A 21,535-nucleotide genomic window follows, 5' to 3' on the forward strand; every position below is an offset into this window, starting at 1 on the left:
ATTGAATCAGTCAGGATGGGCTATGGTAAGCTGTAGTAACAAACAACTGCAAAATATATGTGGCTTCAGACACAAAGATTTGTTCTTATGCTAGATTACTTTTGTAGGTCAGCACGGGAGCCAGCCACACATCTTAGACACTCAGGAGACATTACTGATGGAGTAGCCACCATCTCAAACATTGCCAATCACCAGGCTGAGAAGAAGAGAGCTATGGATGGTTTCACATCACTATTAAAAATGCTTTCGTCAGACTAAGTATATGGCCCCACTCAACCATAGAGGCGTTAAGAAACACAAGTAGACATGTCCCGAGAAGGAAAGAGAATTGGACATATTTAGTAAGTGGCATTCATGACCACCACACTCAGCGGACACCTTTCTTCCTTATTTCTTCTACCCCAGATACTAGAAAGACAAATATGCTGTTTCTCAGCTTCCCTTTGTACTAAGAGAGTCCAGGTTGACCTGCTTCTGGCCTATGAGACCTTTGTGGAAATCTGCTGTGGGGATTTATGGCAAGCTTTTGTTTTCCTGATAAAAGGGGTGAAACATAGCTATAGTGTTCATTTATGCTTACCCCTTCTTCCTATCTGGAAGGTGGAGGAAATGCCAGGAAATATAGCAGCTATCTTAGCATGAGCCTTCACACAAAAGATGGCAGAACAAGACAGGAATGAGAAGAGTTTGACTTCTTGATGATATCAATGAACTCACCACCAGCTCTGGACTGCCTACCTCCAGACATCTTGCTGTGTGAGAAATATAAACGCTACTATAAGCTTATGACATTGTAAGTCAGGCTTTTTGTGTTGTTGTTGTTGTTGTTGTTGTTGTTGTTGTTGTTGACAGCTGAATACAATCCCGAGAGTCCTTATTTTGAAATTGAAAAGGAAAACTTTCCATTTGGAAGGATGTGTTACCCACAATTACCCCAGTGAAATTAAAATATGGTTGAGAGATTGCTAATACATTCTCCTGTTTTAGACCCTTTGCCACAGGTCTTTTGGGTGTCATTTCATGTGAGCTTGCTTTGTCAGTATAAGCTAGGTTAAGATGTACTAACAAATAACCCCCATAATCTCATTGACCACCTAGCTCCGAACTTCTTGCTTTGTAAGAATACAGATGCCTAAGATTTGTTTATGTCTAAGCCCCTTAGAGTCAGTTTTTCTGTTTCTTACAGGTAGGTGCAATCTTGGCTGAGGCTGACACAGTCTTCTTTATTCTTGAATTTAAACAGATGCGCTACCCACAGTCTGTTAATGTTTTCAGGTTTTTTGATGAAGGGCTATCTGTAGAGATGATTCCATATAATGCTTTAAGAATTTCCAGTATATTTCCCATGGTCAGCTCCATCCATCTGAGAAAACAGACAAAAAACTGCTGAAAATGTCTTCTAAAACATTTTTCTTTCTCTTTCCTCTTTCTATATTGAAGAACTCTCTAAAAGAAATCCTTTAATAAAAGTGTAAAGCTTCCATTCTGTGATAAAAAATTAAGTCTTGTTTTCATGTTTTATTGGGGTAGCTGGGACACTTACAGAATAAAATCTGTTAGAAATAAAATGATAAAAAGGAAGAAAAGAGACCATGGTTCTAAAAACTTTATAAAAGCCTTGAAACTATGAGAATATCTCCGTATCCTGAGAATTTACAGAATGTGCTGAAGTCTCTCAAATTCAAAACACTTGAGAACAGAAACTGTAACTTGTTCAACATTAACCTTGACAAATCTGGGTTCTGTCATGTGAATGAATGAACGCCTCCACTCTTGAGATCTCAGGACCTTGAACATCAAAATTGAAGTAGGGTAGCAGAAAATTATCTTTATCTCTTTCTCCCTTCTTCTACCTTCCATGCCATCCCTATTCTCTCTTTAAATTTTTAATAGATTACGTGAATGACTTTGACAAAAAAATCTAATGAGAAAATCTCTTCAAAAGCACTGTCGGCTTCCTTACTTGTCACCACCCGCACTCCCCGGAAGGACAGCACTTTGCTTTATGACCATGTATTGATCTCTAATATCTTTATTGAGCCTTGTCTCTTCCTTGCCTCCTACAGGCAAAGGGTGAGAGTTAGATAATAGTATTAATTTTCCAGACATCTGCACATGTTTTAATGGCCTTTTGAAGTTTGAAAATAGTTTCTCTGTGAACCCACCACAGGGCTAAAATGCCATTAAGGCCTAGATTGCAACGATACATAACAATCATAGCTGTAGAGCTCAGCTTGGCAATGAAAAGAAAGCTCATTTATTTTAGTGGAGATTCAAATTAATGTACGTTCCTTGCCCAACCAGAGCCAGCATTACCAGGTGCTGGAGGTAATCATCAGGACCCAGGATGGCTGAAATCCACCCATTCTTCCTCACACATGTGGGAAGTCAGAGCCACAACAGAAGGTCTCCACATCACACCATCACACACGACGTGAGATGGAGGGTTCGGGAGTAGTGACGTAATTGAGGCTGATAACCATGTTTTAGCCATGGCCCATTTTTTTTTTTTAGACCAGAGAAGCCTTTGGTCCCCTTCTCAGAACAATGCTATTACATGCACGAAGACATGGGATTATAAAAGGAAACCGATTATACTGAGGTGCCATTACTAAGGTGTTGAAAAATATGTAAGATGAGCTTCATTCCTAAAGCATGAGATAACAAGCTCAAATGGAAGTTCTAACTTAGTTCTTATGTAATGATTCCAATATATAATATTTAGAGATATTACTACAACTGCAACGTGACATGAAGATGTCTGTGATCTCTTGTAGTGACAGAGTCACCAATTAATACCACTGTAGTTTCATGCCTACATTCATAACTGAAGGAAATGTTAAATTTTAGTTCAAGTTTGGTGAAACTGAAGATGCATTGTTTTTTCCTCCAAGTTCACAAAGGCTCTGAATTCTACTCATGGATCTCTGAGCTCTCACATTAAGGAACCCCGAGAGTCTGTATATTTCCTAGGAATTGCAGGCCTGTGTAGATACAAGGATGATTATTTATTCTTTCCATGCAATGTTTACTTAATACCCTTGAGTTGTTCTCTCTAGAGTAGGGATGCATCCTCTGATGAGAGCCACCCTGTTTTTGTTTTTGTTTTCTTAGCTCTCTTACAAGTGATGACCACTTGTGGGGCTAGAAGCACTTTGGAGGGTTTGTTTCTCCCCCTTTACACAAAACTACCTGGCCAGGTTTGGGAAGCCTACCAGAGACCCTGACATGATCACCTGCTCTACCTAGCTGGCAAAAGTCACCATGTGCATGGCACCTGTTTCATAATTTGACATTGGACAGTCTCAGAGAGGAAAGGACAAATGGTTCTAAGTAGTATTGTGTGCATTTACCTTAAGATTATCACTGGTTCCTCCATGGGGCATAGTTTTTACAAAGAGGATGTTCAAGTATAATTATCCAGGAATTTCTTAAAATTTGACGAAAGTCAGATTTAAAACCAGGAGAATTTTCTGTTTCTTGTAACAGACTAGAGGAACTGGTTTGGCTTGTCCCATTACATAGTGACAAAGCAGCATTTGATAGCAGCAGCCTATGTGATAAAATGATTATGGCAGCAGTGAGAAAGAATCTAATAAGGAAATTGATCTGCAGATTCCAATTCTGTAAGAGCCAACATCAATCAACATAAATGTCAATAATGAGATCGTACTGAAAACTGCCTAGTTCTTTCAGAGGGTTCTAGGGTCTGGTGACAGATTCAAGAAGTAAATGTGAAAAAAGAATTTAAGAGGTTCACAATTACTCCACTGACCAGCAGCAGGCTACATGGTTCTTTGCTGGCACATGACAGAGTCTGTCTTGGCCCAGGCTAAGATTAATTGGACATTGCTAAAGGATTTTCATATTGAGAGATATGTGATAGTGGTACCACATGGTATAATATAATAATAGCTGTTTTTGTACTTAGCAATTATAGCTACACACTACAGTTTAGGGAGGGGAATAGGAGAAACTTGGTGCTCTGACTTATATGTATCCTTTGGGAGGCCATGTCTAGATAGTGCAGTGGCAAAGGAAACTGTCTCTTCTCAGAGATTTATCTGGAAAGGTTATATGGGTAGAATTCTGAAGTCATTATTTGCCATTTTATATAACTTCATTGTTTGTCTGCCTAGGGTTTTTACTAAGAACTGCTCCTTGATTCTGTCATGTTAGAGACCATGAGTAGCAACAGGACAAGTATAAGTGAATTTCAGGATTGGGAACATCAGGGAGTGTTATGACAAAGGGGTTGCTAATGAGTAGGACAAGAAATGGGGCTCTTGGGTGGCTCAGTCAGTTCAGCGTCCAACTTCGGCTCGGGTCATAATTTTCCAGTTCACAAGTTCGAGCCCCGCTTCGGGCTCTGTGCTGACAGCTCAGAGCCCTGAGCCTGCTTTCAGATTCTATGTCTCCTTGTCTCTCTGCCCCTCCCCCACTCATGCATGTGCCCTCTCTTTCTCTCTCTTTCAAAAATAAACATTACAAAATAAAGAGTGGGACAGGAAAGTCAGGTGGGTGGGCACAGAAATGAAAATGTGAATATAAGACACAGCTCAGCTTACTTTCACCTGGAGCCATCTTGATGTCTCAGCAAGGGATTTCTCCCATGTTTCCTGTCCAGGCAGGAGCATTTTCCAGGATATGGGCAATCTTCCTGTAGGAACAGGAAAGGAAATAAGTGGAAACAGGAGGGACTTAGAACAAGCCACTCCTACCTAACATTCTGATTATAAAGCAGCTACCTCAGAATTGACAAAACTGATTTTCCAAGAAATATTGACCCCACTCTCCCTTGCTCTGTGTATTTTTTTTTTTTCTGTCTCAACTGGATACCCTGCTATTGGCATTTTCTGGAGTTTAAGGTCTCGTGTTGCAAATTATCACCTACATGCTACCGAAATGGTGGCTTTTCACTGGAAATGATATTAGGAAGCTGTCTCAGGACTTCTTTTTGGTTTATACTATCAGGCATACTTTTGGCACTGACACTAATTGAGGGTAGATGCAAGAGGGGGTGGGAATCATGCTATTCTGTCTTTGAAAATTATGTTAAGATTCAAGTCTACTCTTACCTCAGCAAGCTTAGCAAAGGGAACATAACCAGATCTTTTTCTGGTCTGGGAGTATCTTTCCGAGTCTAATAATAAATAATCAGAGAAGATAAGAGCCAGGGTGGACTTCTTGGGTGCAAATCTGTACAGTCACACAAGGGCTAGAAGGGCCCTGTGCTTGATGTAATACTGTTCTGTCACCACTGTGAAATTCTTAGTATCTTTTTTTTTTTTTTTTTTTACAAATGGTCCCCTGCATTGCACAAGTTATGTCACTGGTTATGAAAATAGCTAACATTTGTTGAGCATTTCATGTGTCCAAACCCCTTGGTGAATTGAATTCTTACCACAACCTTATAACTCCAGAGTTCCTTCTCTTGAACATCAAATCTTCAATGAGGCCCCTTGAGTTGATGTTGTTACTATTATCCATAAAGGAAACTAAGGCTCAAAGGGTACAGTAACTTGCCTTAAATTACACAAAACCAGGATCTGAACCCAAGCCTGATCATACCTTGGCCACGTGCCAGCCTTGCCTCCCTGGTTATGGATGTGGCAAATGGGGAAGGGAGCTAATGTGTAAACTCAGACCCAGGATTTATCCTGAATGTTTAAAAGCTAGTTTTCTAGTTGTTGATCATCTTTGTCTTAAATATGTCAGCTAAAAAGGTAATAATAAGTAAGTCAGCTAATCAAGGGTTGGGGTTCATTGGATTCCAGTTGATGGAGGTGTCCAGGTGATGCGATGAACATGGCCGCAGTGCGTGGGCCCGGACTCCATCCTAGCCTAGCTCAGTGACTTGCTGGGCTAGGTGACATCTTCCAGGAACCAACCGTCGGCTTTCTGAATAAGTGACTCACATTTTACACGCTGACTGTATTTTTATGTACTCAAGTTGGAGGGCGTCTTATTCCATTAGTTTTTGATCAATATAAAAGTATTTATGAAAAGAAATTTACCATCCCACATAAAACAGCTGAACAAAAAAAGTAAAGATTTATATGTAATAAATGTTTTGAAGCCATTTAGAATTATTAACAGGGACATTTGGGGAGAAATCTTTATAGTCTGCGACTCACAGTCTTGGGGAAAAAAATTTTGTCTCTAAAACCAGCTGATGATTAGCAAGTGTTCAAAGCAGACCCTTAATTTTATAATAATAATTACTTCTTGGGAATCTGTATCCTGCAATCATTTCTCAAATGAGTATAAGAGCAGTTTCTTTGCTCCATAATGCTCATTTCTTTGTAATAGTTATTTATAGATCCATAACCAATTCCTTTGAAAAGTAAGAACTCACTTTTGGTATTCTGAGGTTGAAAATGCTGTCCATGATCTGAAGTAAAAGGAGAGCTCGAGAAAGGTTACTTTGCATCTTTTAAGAAAGTTTCCATCAAAGCAGTTTATGAAAATTAATAAATCTTGAGGGATTTGAGAAGATGGGATAATTTTAGGATTATTGTAACTGGTGACTGTCTCAGAAGAAAATAGAGAGATTATGTTATTTGTATTTATGCATTGGATATCCATTTAATACTTCACAATTTCCACCCTGGGAGATTAGGAATTTCTCTTTCCACCTTCTTCCTCCGTGCCTGATTCACAAATACATAAACGTTTACTGAACATGCTTGATTAGAACAAAGTGTTGTCTGAAGCAAAAAAAAAAAAAAAAAAAAAAGAAAGAAAGAAAGAAAGAAAGAAAAAGAGTAGAAGCACTGTTTCATGTCTTGTGGAGAACATGCCTTTTTACTGTATTCTCTGATGCAGTCGTAACTCCCTTATCTGTCATACAAATGTTTGTAAAATCATATCCATTTACTTTTCTCTTGGATGTTACGTTTGAGTCTTTAGTCGATTTGCTGGAGGATTTGCTGGAGAAACCAAGGAGCGATTTTGACTTAAAAGTCTGGCATCACTTCTACTTCACATTCTGTTTTCAACAGCCTCTCTTAATATGCCGGGGAAAAAAATCCACAAGATTGAAATTTAAATATAGAATATATTTAGCAAACTAATAGAAAAATAAAAATAAATCCACTTGACTTGATAAATCCTACGTAATAGCTGAAAACTGCCATTTGCCAAGAAATGATTTAGCTTAGTGAAATGTATTTTACAGCTAATCCTTTAATGTCTGTTTAACATATTACCTTTCCCACTGTTAATATTGAACAGTATTGTAAGTTAGTAATTTTATGCCCTATATTTCAAATTGCTATTAGGGAGCCACATAAATAACAATTTTCAACCGCTTGTTTGTAACACCATGAGGTATTTCTTACCATGGGGTAAAGTAACAGTGGATTTAAAAAACTGCTGTGGGGATAAAGCCACAGGGAAACTGATGTGGATCTGTGGCAACAAAGCCTATAAAGCAAACTGAAGTAATAAGTCTGAAACCCTGATAATGTACAACTTAGTATTAACTATCAGGGGCAGTGAGACTATGGGCCCTCGTTGAACATTCAGCCAGAAATTGAGCTTACGGAATACATCTTCACAAATATTAAATGAATGGGACTCCAGGAACTTGTCCTATTAGAACAAGGACACTGGCCTATAAAATGCAGATGAGTGCATAGCACAAAAGTCATTTTCATGGGCGTCTGATCTAGTCCTTAACGCTAGCCTCCATGCCAGGAAGTGCCATGAGGGTGAATCCTATAGTTTGTGAAGGCCCCAGCAGTTATCTCCCAAACTCTGAATTTCACTTGTTCTCAGCTTTCTTTTAATAATGTAAGGAGGCACACATCTTATATATAATTCTCCATTTTTTTTTCGGTTTTGTTTTTTTGTTTTGTTTTGTTATTTGGTTTTTTGTTTTGTTTGTTTCCAAAACACCAACAAGACCTTTCCCCTTCCTTGGAGTTTAATCTTCTAGTGCTAGGCACTAATTCTTTATTTTGATGTCTCCTTGTTGTACTTGCAAGAAGAGAGTAGGGCCCAGGTATGATTTCTTGCCAACAGCCTGGAAAATGAACCCCTTTGGTTCACCAAGGAAATCACCCTGTATCTTCTTGATTAGCGATTAGAGACCTCTGGAGTGCTAGCAGCAATCTGCACAGTTTTAGCACGCAGTGGTGAAATAAGCATCATAGGTTGAACCCCCTGCCTTCCCTGCAACCAAGAAGCACCCCTCAAAGGCACAGAAGCTCTGTGTGTCTCCACCGTGTCTGCATTTCCTTCCAGGGACCCTTCCAGTCCCTTCTTATAGACCTCGCCTTGCTTGTTTACGTAGATAAGAGTAACGGAGGCCACAGCTAAGTTCAGCATTAGGAAAAAATGTGGGCCTGGCAAAGGGATAAAGGGGAAAGCATGTGCCTTGGAGACAGTGATGAGTTCAAGTCTGAGCCCTTACTACTCACTGTATGACTTGCCACAGGTTCCTTACTGCTGAGATGTCTCTCTCATCTTTTTGCCTCCATGGTCTTGCTCAACTGTTTGCAGAAAGATGTCACACTCTTTCATCTCTGGACCTTTGCATACGTTCTGCCCAGAAGGCCTTTTTTTCTCCCCCTCCTTTCTTGGCTCCTTCACCTGAGTCATCATTTCTTGTTCCTACATTCTCTATTTAGCTATTTTTCTCAGGAAAGCCTCCATGGAGCCTCCTGCTGAGATTTACATGGCACATGACAGTGAGGGTGCCCGATGGCTTGTCTTCCTACCTGTGCCTTTGTGGGTGGGGACTGTGTTTGTTCATCATTGTGTCCTAGGTAAGACATCACAGTGGCAGAGAATGTGGTGTCCTAAAAAGGTCATGTGGCAGGATTCTCGCACAGAGTCATGACATGGAGGCTTTTCTTTTCAGGAAGTAACTTTATTTGTGCCAGTACGGCTCAGTTGGGTTGATACCCTAGAAACTTAGCCCTGAATGCCATGTGGCGTAGTTTTTTAATACCTTTTTTACTTCTTTGCCTCCCATATATGGTAACACACAAACATGTGGTCTGATTAAGTGGTCTCATGTTAGAAGGTCGTGAGGGATGTTGTCAGGTATGCGTATAGCCAGGTTGCCTTGAGGTTTTTATTTTGTTGTGTTTTTCCTTAGAGAGGGGACCCTATCACAGGCAGGCGTGACATATGAGTCCAGGTTCAAATCCCTGACTGAACAGTACCTCACCTGCTCTTGTTCTTTAAATTTTCTCATTTGAAAAATCAAAGTTATAATAGTTTCTACCTCATGAGGTGAGTATAAGGATTAAATTAGAAAAAAATAATAGGGGCACTAAGCATAGCACCTGGCATGTAGTCTATAAATGTTTGCTGTTTTTCTCGTTAGTTTTATTTTAAGTTAGATCCAAATTTATATACAAAATTGTGTTTTCCAGAAAGAATGTGGAGCTCTAAAGAGGAAATAAAAACATCACCAGTACCAATAAAATTACCGATCATAATAATAATGAAATAACAATAATGAAAGTATGTTTTTTGATAAATGAATTAATGATGTTTGAGTGTAGTAAGGGAAGGTATTACATTATACTTCGAGGTACTTCTTTTTTTAATCTTACATGGTTTGTCTTGTTGTCTAATTAATTTGTATTGTTATTTTTGTAAATTTTATATAACAAACCATCATAAACCAGTTCCAATTATAGAAATTAAGAGAATGAACCCTGCACTCATACTACCTGGGATACTGTTTATGTGACATTAGACAAGATTTTTAGCTTCTGTACCTCAATTTCTTACCTATAAAATGGGAATGATGATGTCCTTACTATGGGTGATGATGAGCGTTTCAAAGAATAATATACGTGAAAGACATACCTGATGCTAAACACAGCTCAGAAAATGTCTACAGCTACTGATGGGAGTGACCCAAATTATGGGCTAAACACTTAGGCAGAAATAAACAACTCACCTTGCAAAAGAGACCAATTCCCTCTCTTCACGTGAGAAGCAAACGGAATGTGGAAGTCTGGACTTAGAAGGACACATATCTGAGAAAGAATCCTGGCTCTACTTCTTACTGGAATATAAACTTTTGACTTTGGATCCCTTCCTTAGATTTGGTTACCTGAATTTATTCATCCCTAAAAGTTAAGATAGTAACTTCTTCCACATTTAGCGTGAGGATCCATGAGATAGAGATTCAGGGCAGAGACTTCATACAGAGCCTTTGTACCCCACAGGGCAGGAAGTGATTCATTTCTTCCTAAGAAATGGTGTGTTCGACTCCAGTGGCCACCACCATAATTTCCAATAGGCCTGGTAAAAATAGCAGGCCAGGTCCCCCCCTACCCCCGACCCCTGCCTAATTTCTTTAGTTCTATGGAATCAGAGGGAAAATTTGTCCCCCTACATGTAAAAAGCAAAAGCTTCATCAATCCAGGAAACTTCTCAAAAATAAAGCTTGATTAAAAATGTAAAATGCAGTGTAGATAATTTTACAAAACAGCAGGGGCAATTGGCAAGCACTTATTAAAGTACCTGTTAAAGTAATTAGTGATAAAAATGGAAGTTTCACCGCACTTCTGTATCTCTTAGATCCCAGAATAGGCTCAGGCTGTGCTGAATCATTTCCTGTCTCAGATCAGAGTCAGGGAAGAACACAAAAGGAAAGCTTCAGAGAGTCTTGAGATTATTCACAGGCAAGCAAGTGTGAATCACTCTTCGGAACTGGCTCCTCACCTGCCCACAGGTGGCCTGCTGTGGAACCCCTAACCCTACACTCCCAACATTCTGCCACTTCGCTGTTACATATTAAATATTTCTGAATCTTTTTTGTTGTTGTTTTCTATAAAGAGACCAAGAGGTTTGGAAGCTTGAGAGTGAGAACTAAGCCCCTGTTGTGTGAACATTTATTACACAGAACGTTATCTTACTCATATGTAACTGTGTTACCAGGCTGACCCCCATCCCTCCCCACTTCTGCCTCGTATCACCCTTACTCTACCATGATCTCTTTTGCATATTCTGCCTTAAGAATTCTTATGTGTTTTTTTTTTTTGTCTCATCTCTGTGGGCTCTTCATTGATATTGAGTGGGCTCCACTAATGAGCTTCCTTGAGTCTGTTCATAGTTCATAGTCGAGACTCTGTACACAGTAGATGCTTCATAAATGCTTCTTGTTGAACTAATTAGAGTGGAGGTTCCCAAGGGCAAGGTCTGCTCTTTTCATCTCCATTCATCTTCCTGCTGGTTCTCACCCTGTGGGTCCTCGGGGCACTGTTAATGGAGTTTCAGAGGACAGGACAGATTTGAGATACTCCAGTCATCAGTTTAAGCTGCAGAAGTGCCCAAATGAACTTCCTAGTCACCAAACCCAAATGCTCCCTTAGGCAGCCACCAGTTAATCAGGTTGTCATGGTAGCAGAGACCCTTAAAGAAGGTTTTGAATATAGTTCTGGAATAATTGTTTCAAAAGTATTTTATAACCTTCGATCCCAGAGAAGTAGAAAAGAGGATGTAGGACCATGTCATTTACAGAGGCATCCAGAGTGAAACAGAATGTACCCAGGGCATCTAAAGATTTATATTCAGGGCAAGTCTAGAAGTTGTTGGGAAAAATATAATTGCAGGAAGAACTGTTGTATATGGTTAAAAAAAAAGAGAGAGAGATAAAATTTCAGACTCTGAAGTGAGATCAAATCTTGGTGAAAGTGTTTTTTAAAAAGCTTCCAGGAGAACATTTGAAAACCATACTCTGTCGCATCAGCAAGGTGGCTGAATGCAGATATTATGTTTTATCTTTGTATCCAAAAATAGAAATAATGGCATAATTAATTAAACATCAGCTCTTATCCAAAAAGATTTTGTCCTAGGCTCAAATTTTTGTGAATCTAAGAAATGATCATTTATACTCAGTTATGTAATATACAGTTATGTCATATTCTGTTTTATAATAAATTCTTAATGAAATGGAATGAAACTTGTAACATGTGAACCAGGGGTCTGCTCTCCTGATGGTATCTGGAAGGGCTGATGAAAAATCACATTTCCTGAATATGGCAAAAATATTAAGTCTACGTATGTGCATAAAGTAAAACTTTGTTTTTTGGTTGTTTTGGTTTGGTTTTTGTTTTTTTTTTTTGTTTGTTTTTGGTTTTGGTTTTGGTTTTTTTTGGATAATAATCTGGTGAGTAAAGCTTCCAAGGAGAAATTATCTTAATCAGTCTCCACACTATTGATAGTTCTTTGAACTTCCTTCCGGAGCCTACACATACCTATGAAAATTGCCTTGTTATCCAACAGGAGGAACAAAGCTTATTCACCTGGTTATGTCTAGCTCAGAGCCATATTTAGAACACGTCTCTTAAACATACCAAATCCACCACTTGTGTTTTCTGCCCCTGTAACAGAGGCTATCCAGAAAGGTGGTGAAATTGCAGGAAATCGTCTGAAGTTAGGAGTATCAAAAGACGCTCAGAGGCTTTCATAATAGTGCACTCCAGACTTGCTTCCCATGTGGTGGGATTAAAGGAGATGAAACAGGAGCCCCAGGGCCAACCTGGGGCTGAGTTGAGGGAGCAGGAGTGGGGCTCGAGGAAGCTTTCTGGAGGCTGTGAGTTGAGATGAGCTCTTCAAAGTGGAGTCAGGGTGATCAGCAAACAAAGCTGGAGCTGAAAAAGCAATGAGTTCTTCCACTCGAGAAATCAGCCCGGGATCCAGGCCACTAGATTTGCAAGTGAGGGTGATCCCTTAAAAAAGTCCAAGTTCAAACGAGCAGCCAGCCAAGAGAGTGGGAGCAGCAGTGCGCAGCAAAGGAGCAGGCAGGAAGAGGGGAGGAGGACGCCCTGATATCCCATCTCGTGGGCCGGATGCTGAACAGTTAAAGATGCCAATGGTGAGGGGGCAGATTTTGAAAAAATTCTTGCATCTTTCTTCTAAATATCCTGCCATGCACTTTTGAGAGTAGAAGATACCTTCAAATGGGTGGAGCATATTGTGAACAGAATTCAGGGAAATGTCACTAAAGAAGGTTTAGCAGTAGTTCGTGTGGCAATTAACAGACCTTTTCACTTGATAAATAAAACAGGAATTCAGGAATTGTGGGCACAGAAGCCATCCCCTTTATTTATTTATTTTTTTTAATATATGAAACTTATTGTCAAATTGGTTTCCATACAACACCCAGTGCTCATCCCAAAAGGTGCCCTCCTCAATACCCATCACCCACCCTCCCCTCCCTCCCACCCCCCATCAACCCTCAGTTTGTTCTCAGTTTTTAACAGTCTCTTATGCTTTGAAGCCATCCCCTTTAACTGAGAGACTTTTTTCACAGAGAGAAAAAAGCAACTCTGGAGAGAATATACAACAGGCCTGAGGTAGAATTCTGGATATCCACACAATAGTATCTACCAAGGTCAAGTAAATCAAGGGTATTGAGGCAAATCACGTTAAAAACACTAATTCACTTCTACCTCTGCTGCTGAGCCTAAATTACTCATGTTGGTAGAACCCATTAATCATATGTACACCATATCCACTCCCATAACTTCTCTTTTTTACAATATTTGGATTTTCATAGTTAGAGGGGAGAATAAATTGTATGAGTGATTATAAGCCTAGAATAATTCTCTCACTGAATCAGACTAAAGGAAGAAAGCCCTTTCCTCTTTACATCTTACACTGAGTTAATAACTTCTGAGATCTTGGCATGAAAAAACCCACACGTTCCTTTTCACACGTTAGGAAGTACATTGATGGACACAGAACCTGCTCTATCACCCTGCTCCACTTGATGTTTCCAGCCTGGTTTCCCACGCTGCCCAAACTTCTCAGATAAAGATATACTTTTTACCCTCACCTTGTGCCACTAAATGAGGATTCAGTGCTTTCCTGACCTCAGAAATCAGCGGCCTTACAGTGAAGACCTCATTTCCATCCTCAGCAAAAACCCAGAGGCAGAATTCTATTAAATGCACAGTCTTCACTGAGCGCCGGAGAACTGCAGCTCCGTGAGTGAGGAGAGAAACAGGAAAAGGGAAACTGGTCCCCTAGCCCAGCTCTGAAGGCCCAAGTGCACCGCCACGTCCAGTCTCCACTACCATCGTTAACTGGCGAGCTGCCAAATCAGTATCTGCTGCTCTGAAGGGGCCACTCTGCCCTCATCCCACCAGATACAGAGCAGCTGGCCCTGGGCACAGTCTGTCAAAGGGAACGTTTCTCTGCTTTGAATTACAGATTCAGAACCGTGCAGAGAACATACTGTGGGCAGACCCAAGACAGGGTCATCCACCAAATATCAGTGACCTGGTGTGGTTCTGGCACTAGCTGCCCCAGCATCACCAGGCCCCCCAGAGCTGAGCTTGGTATTTTATACTGGCATGAGGGAGTGTTCTGACTATGGATTGCAATACACTTTAGCACATCACATAAATCCCCACCCCTGTCTCTACATAGTGACAGAAAGCACGCCTTTTCCCTGTGAAGCTGAAAGTCCTCAGGGGGAGAAGTCCCCTTGGCCTGCTGACCTAACCCTATATACACGTGTGACTATGTATGTGTTGTATGTGTAGTGTGTATGTGTGTGTGTGAATCTGTGTTTGTTGACTGACTGATGGAGTGGCTATCCTGTATGTTACAGAGTGCTTATCTCAGAGGAGGACTATCTCAGCCAGGCTAATATTAATCATGATAGCAAACCCCCAAGTGAATAATGGCTCAAACCCAGTACACATTTATTTCTTCCTCATTGAAAGTCCAAAAAGTTATCTCTGGTCCCTAGGTGGTACCCTTTCAGTCGGCAATTCAGGAACACAAATTCCTTCTCCCTGGTGGCTCCATCTTTAACACATCATTTACAAGATTGCTATGCTCAGTTGGCTACATCAAACCAGTGGAGGGGAAAGAGCCTAGCACACCACACACCAAAGGTATTCCTGGGCCAGGAACAACATCACTTTGGTTCACACTCCACAGACTAGAACTATGTCACATGGCCACACCCCACTGCAAAGGAGGCTGGGAAATGCCATCTAACTATGTGCCCAGAGAAAAGAGGAAATCCATTCCATGACACTTAGCCAGTCCCTGCCACAGGGACAAAGCAGAAATACAGGGCTTGACCTGCATTCTCATAGACCTGATCACCCTGTTAGGAAAATAGACCCTACATACAGGAGCCATTCAGCCATCATGGCCCTCAGGTTCAGGGCCAAAATGGGCCAGGGGTATCATCTGGCTAAGTGTGGAATCCAGTATGGGCTACTGATGACAGACAACCTTACAGGTAGGGTTTTAATGCAATCCTGAGGTATGAGCAGGTTTTTAGGTGGGTGGGAAGGAGCACGGAAGGTGTGCCATGAGAAGATAGACAAAAGCATCAGCTCAGAAGTGAGAGGGACTGGATAATACCAGTCTGGAAGGAAGGGAGGGGTAGACTGTCTCCATCAAAGGGAGCATTTGAGCAAACAGATCTCACTGACCTCTGGTTTGGAAATGTGTGAGGCTGGGAATCTGTATTTCTAACACCAAGTGGAATCTAAGTTACTGAGATAATATAAGAGGTGATGTGAGGTCAATTTTAAACCTCTACTGAATAATCTTGCTACCTCTCATGTCTAAAACATTTAAAAACTCACGTCTCAATCCAAGATTCCTCTCGATTTTCAGGTTAAAAATTATAAGTTTGAATTATTTCAGGTGAGAGATTTTATCCAGATGGACATTAGCCGTGAATGTGAACTATAGGTAGGTATGTGCTGAGAATTTTCCCTCTAACTAAGCAGGGAGACTTCTTTCAAGAGGTCACAGTATTCTCCTGTCAGTTATACTCTTTCTGACAATAACTTTAATTGAATTCCCCATACCTATATTCTACCTACTTTGCACCAAGATCTTTATTTATGTATTTTTAATATTTATTGATCTTTGAGGGAGAGATAGAATGCGAACAGGGGAGGGGCAGAGAGAGAGGGAGACACAGAAACTGAAGCAGGCTCCAGGCTCTGAGCTGTCATCATAGAGCCCGATGTGGGGCTCAAACTCACGAACCGCAGGATTACGACCCGAGCTAAAGTTGGATGCTTAACTGACTGAACCACCCAGGTGTTCCACGCCAAGATCGTTACTAAGCACAGATAACATCACAGTACCAGTTTGAAAAGTGATGTGCTTATTCTCTTGTACACCCTGTATGTGTGTGTCCATGAGAATATGTTCACTAGGGTATTATATATACCTATACATATGTGAAAATATAAGCCTTTCATAAAAATTCTTCTTATAAGAAATGTAACAACAACAAAAAATAAATGTAACATATATGGACTTTTGAGCTTTCTTGGTTATTTAAGGCAAATTGTGTAAAAAGATGATATTTACCCACCATTTTCTTGCCTACTGCCTTAACACAGAAATAGATTTTGTTTCCCAAGTCAATTTGTATTTGCATATGTGGAACTTTGCCTTACATGTGTGGAAACTCTAACAACAGAGGATCCATGTGTACCTTAGCATTTAAGAAATTACCTACCAACAACTCTCAGTTTTGACCAGTAATTGGTGTAAGGCTGTGTGAATTTCTGCACACTGTCCTGTCTGTTTTTGTTCCTAACCATGGCAACACCTCTCCCTACCTGTGGAGTAGGTTAAGTAGCCACTTCCATCCCTCCATACCCAGCAAGGAATCAGAGACAGAGATGCAGTTACATTCCCAAGATCTGCAAAACTCTTAGACAGAGCTGGAACTCAGATCACCTGACCCCTTGTCCTAGGACCTGCCCCCTCTCCCACACCATGTTACTAATTTCAATTGAGGGGAAGTGAACATTTGGATATAAACTGCTAAAATATAACATCATTTAGGAGGATGCATTTATACATACATAGATTCACACAGAAAGCAAAGGATGACATCATATATTTGATAAGGAGTGAAGAGCAACCATGAACCAAACTACATCAGATAGCTAACCTAGAAGGACTCTTCCCCAATATCACATGATATACCACTCAAAATCATCATTTCTTTTCTTGAATGTCATTTCCTATAACTTGGACTGTTTGCATATTGATAAATGAATCCTTATGTCTCAAAACATTATCATTCTTTTGGCAGTCTCTCAATCTTTAAAATGTATATGTGGGTAGAAAAAATACAAAGACATCTTTTTCTTTATAGACTATAACAAGCATCAGTTGGGTACTTGCTACTTACTATTACACACTGTGATAGGTCCCGGGGATTAAATGACTATTGCCCCCAGCTGACTCAGTTTCTAGAGGGAGCTCAAGCTAAGGATTCTAAAAATTGCACAGAAACAACATCCTGACTCTAGTGACCTATTGATGTCTTAGCTCTTTTGAAAAAGTTAGAATTTTCAAAATAACAGGCAGCTAGTTTAAAATTTATGCCCTTTTTGGTCAAAGGAGCCCCACAAACACAGATTGAGGAAAGCACAAGTATTGGTCTAAAGCAAACAGTGGGGGTGCCTGGGTGGCTCAGTCAGTTAAGCATCTGACTTTGGCTCAGGTCATGATCTAATGGTTCATGAGTTCAAGCTCCACATCGGGCTCTGTGCTGACAACTCTGAGCCTGGAGCCTACTTCAGATTCTGTGTCTCCGTCTCTCTCTCTGCCCCTCCCCCACTTGTGCTATCTCTCTCTAAAAAATAAGTAAACATTAAAAAATTTGGCGGGGGGGGTGGGGGGTTGGCGGGTGGCGCCTGGCTGGCTAGGTTGGTAGAGCATGTGATTCTTGATCTCAGGGTCGTGAGTTCAATCCCCACTATGGGGGTAGAGATAGAGTTTAGGGGCACCTGGGTGGCTCAGTCAGTTAAGCATCCGACTTTGGCTCAGGTCAAGATCTCACAGTTTGTAAGTTTGAGCCCCGCATCAGGCTCTGTGCTGACAGCTCAGAGCCTGGAGCCCACTTTGGCTTATATGTCTTCCTCTCTCTCTCCCTCGCTCAAAAATAAATAAACATTTTTAAAAAACTTATTTTTTTTTGATTTGAAAATAGTGATTTAGAGCTTCACTGGGAAGGAGGACAATGATCCATAATAGAAAATATGCCCTCCTGCTGAGGGATGCAGCACAGTTCTACCTCAGCGCTCATCCTCCAGCAGGTGCTGAAGGCATGTTCGTTGAGTGGCCAACTAACCACACACATAGGGGCTGTCATGCAAGTTCAGTCCGAGGGGAGTCAAATGGAGAACGTAGTGAATGTGACTCATTTTAGTGGAGTTTAGGGTTCCTGCTGACAATGGCACATCTGCAAGAACAGAGTGACCGGTGGGGCCACCTCTGTACTCTAAGATGATTCTAACACTAATTAGTGACACAGAAGCTCAGACATTTCCTGGATCAACATCTGTATGCAGCAAGGCCTTTCCAGGGAGAAAAAGTAATTGAAAAACTTTTCAGAGGTGAGGGAGGCACGCCTAGCCACATTATTTACTTACTCAATTCGATTTTTTAGTGTCTGAAGTCACAAAAGCTGTAACCAAGACAAACCAGGCTACAAGTACCATTTTAAAATGTCATCAGCCTTGCAGAAACATTAGACATAAATCATGAGTTTTATTGTATTTGCAATTAAACAGATCAAATTTAATGTCCACAGAAAAGCCTTAGTAATTAGTATAAAGATTAATATAGTGAAATGTCCCTGGTTTAGCAGGCCTCCCAAGCAAAGCTGAAATAAAGAATTGAGTATATAATCAAATAGCATGTGAATATTAATGCGCAAAATCCTCCACGTCCCCAGCTCCCAGATGCAATTATTTTCTATTCACATTAATTGTTCCTAACAGATGACATTAATGACTTTGAGTTAAAATGTATCCAAGGGAAGATTTTACAAGATCAATGCTGTTTAGAAATAAGGTCACTTTTATAATTATTTGCTCAGATTTTAACCACTATTCAACATAATAAGGTTAACATGGTGATTGTTTTCTAATGTGAATATCGAAAGTTATTTTTCATACTAGCCAATAAGTGTATTGGATGATTCACATTTTTCCTCCTACTTATTTTTTCCTACTAATACTTTCCAGCACAACTGACAGACAGTGAGAGTGTGATTACTATTTATAAGCTATAGTTTTCACATACATACATATGGCTTGCTCATAAACTAGAATAAATGTTTTGGGTTAGGACATGTATTATCTAATCTAGAAATGTCAACTCCTTTGAGATTTAGCTGGCCAAGGCAGGATTTGGAAACAAACAATTAAATCACCACGGTGCAACATTTCTGCTTTTTACCTAGAAACTTCACTCACGCATCTTAGATCTTTCATCTGGAGATTTGCTCTCAGACGTGGAAAGAAGCCGAAGTCTGACGCAGTCACGAACTGATGTTGAGATTCATGTGAGTTTCCCTCTTGCCTTCAGAATGCTTGTTCAGGTTATTTTCCTTCCATCAAATATGATGTCACAAGTGAACCATAAAGCGCATCCTTGAAGCATTGTCAGGCAGATAAAAATACCTTCCTTTCTTGTGTTCTCTGAAATTCAATATTATGTCCCCCAGCTGATAGAGTAAGCAGAAAGTGTCACTCTTGGCAAAAATATCATAAATCTTGACTTTGTCCCCAAGATACCTTTTTGGGTATTGATTACATCTCAAAGTCTCTGAGAAATGGTCAAGGAGCTTTTTATTAAAGCCCATGTCCTATATTATTCATCCTACTTTTATGATATATTATGTATGAACTTTTAAAAATTCATGGGCTGTACATTTTTTTTTAGCTAGGGTTAGCTTTGTGCTTATTTGGCAAAACTTTAACCAGCATGGCTTTTAACTCTCATTGACATAAAGAAAGTAACTTGAAAAATACAAGAGCCAAATAAATATGTAATGAAAAATGTTAGGCTTAAAACAGTGACAGATGAACATTTGTGGATAATTGGCTTTTGATTTTGTTGTATAACTTTATCAATGTAGATAGGATATTCTATATCAAAGGTAAATATTCTCAATTTAGATTGGAATTAAATTTCAGTGGAATGCTGTCACTTTAAACATTCATGAAGACATTAATGCCTTCCAATCTATAATATGGCCTTAAGGTCAGGAATTTTTTAAGTGTGCAATTTATATCCAAGAAACTCTTGCCTTCGTTCACTCTGTCTCTCTCCTTTTTTTTTCATCCATTTTTGTTTTTTAAAATATAATTTATTGTCAAATGGGCTTCCATGCAACACCCAGTGCTCATCCCAACAAGTGCCCTCCTCAATGCCCATCACCCACTTTCCCCTCTCACCAACCCACCATCAACCCTCAGTTTGTTCTCAGTATCCAAGAGTCTCTTATGGTTTGCCTCCCTGCCTCTCTGTAACATTTTTTTTTCCCTTCCCCTCCCCCATGGTCTTCTGTTAAGTTTATCAAGATCCACATATGAGTGAAAACATATGGTATCTGTCTTTCTCTGCCTGATTTATTTCACTTAGCATAATACCCTCCAGTTCCATCCATGTTGCTGCAAATGACTAGATTACATTCTTTCTCATTGCCAAATAGTATTCCATTGTATATATAAACGACATCTTCTTTATCCGTTCATCAGTTGATGGACATTTAGGCTCTTTCCATAATTTGGCTATTGTTGAAAGCACTGCTATAAACATTGGGGTAAAAGTGCCCCTATGCAGCAGCATTCCTGTATCCCTTGGGTAAATTCCTAGCAGTGCTATTTCTGGGTAATAGGGTAGTTCTATTTTTAATTATTTGAGGAACCTCCACACTGTTTTCCAGAGTGGCCGCACCAGTTTGCATTCCCACCAACAGTGCAAGAGGGATCCATTTCTTCACATCCTCTGTAGCATCATAGTCTCCTGATTTGTTCATTTTAGCCACTCTGACCAGCATGAGATGATATCTCAGTGTGGTTTTGATTTGTATTTCCCTGATGATGAGTGACATTGAGTATCTTTTCATGTGTCTGTTGGCCATCTGGATATCTGCTTTGGAAAAGTGTCTATTCATGTCTTCCGCCTATTTCTTCACTGGATTTTTTTTCAGGTGTGGAGTTTTGGTAAATTATTTTAGACTTTGGATACTAGCCCTTTATCTGATATGTCATTTGCAAATATCTTTTCCCATTCTATCAGTTGCCTTTTAGTTTTGTTGATTGTTTCCTTTACAGCACTGAAGGCTTTTATCTTGATAAGATCCCAATAGTTCATTTTTGCTTTTAATTTCCTTGCCTTTGGAGATGTGTCGACTAAGAAATTCCTGCAGCTGAGGTAAAAGAGTTTTTTTTTTCCTGTTTCTCCTCTAGGGTTTTGATGGTTTCCTGTCTCACATTCAGGTCCTTCATCCATTTTGAGTTTATTTTTGTGTATGGTGTAAGAAAGTGGTCCAGTTTCATTCTTCTGCATGTTGCTGTCCAGTTCTCCCAGCACCATTTGTTAAAGAGACTGTCTTTTTTCCATTGGCTATTCTTTCCTGCTTTGTCAAAGATTAGTTGGCCATACTTTTGTGGGTCCAATTGTGGAGTCTCTATTCTATCCCATTGGTCTATATGTCTGTTTTTGTGCCAATAGCATGCTGTCTTGATGATTACAGCTTTGG

At 40.0% G+C, this 21,535-nt stretch overlaps 1 protein-coding gene and 1 long non-coding RNA gene across 9 annotated transcripts in view; one reads left to right on the plus strand and one right to left on the minus strand.

Annotated features, from left to right (window-relative positions):
- The window catches only part of NCKAP5 (NCK associated protein 5), a 959,339-nt gene that overhangs the window by 814,826 nt on the left and 122,978 nt on the right, over positions 1-21,535 (plus strand). For all 7 annotated transcript variants that reach the window (XM_019454167.2, XM_019454177.2, XM_019454159.2 and 4 more), the window contains one exon: positions 19,229-19,330. In XM_019454167.2, coding sequence (XP_019309712.2) covers positions 19,229-19,330 — 102 coding nt within the window. The remainder of the gene's footprint in view (positions 1-19,228; positions 19,331-21,535) is intronic.
- LOC109270015 (uncharacterized) lies at positions 1,204-8,758 on the minus strand. Of its 2 annotated transcripts, XR_008424759.1 has the most exons (4): positions 8,427-8,758; positions 6,359-7,009; positions 4,569-4,660; positions 1,204-1,363 (listed from the first exon to the last, which is right to left on the minus strand). It is a non-coding gene; the product is annotated as an uncharacterized LOC109270015 (long non-coding RNA). The 2 variants fall into 2 exon arrangements; XR_002081379.2 differs by having other exon boundaries at positions 6,359-8,754.

Source organism: Panthera pardus, unplaced genomic scaffold (assembly GCF_024362965.1).
Source record: "Panthera pardus isolate Hobbes unplaced genomic scaffold, ASM2436296v1 HiC_scaffold_10, whole genome shotgun sequence".
NCBI classification, from domain to species: Eukaryota; Metazoa; Chordata; class Mammalia; order Carnivora; family Felidae; genus Panthera; species Panthera pardus.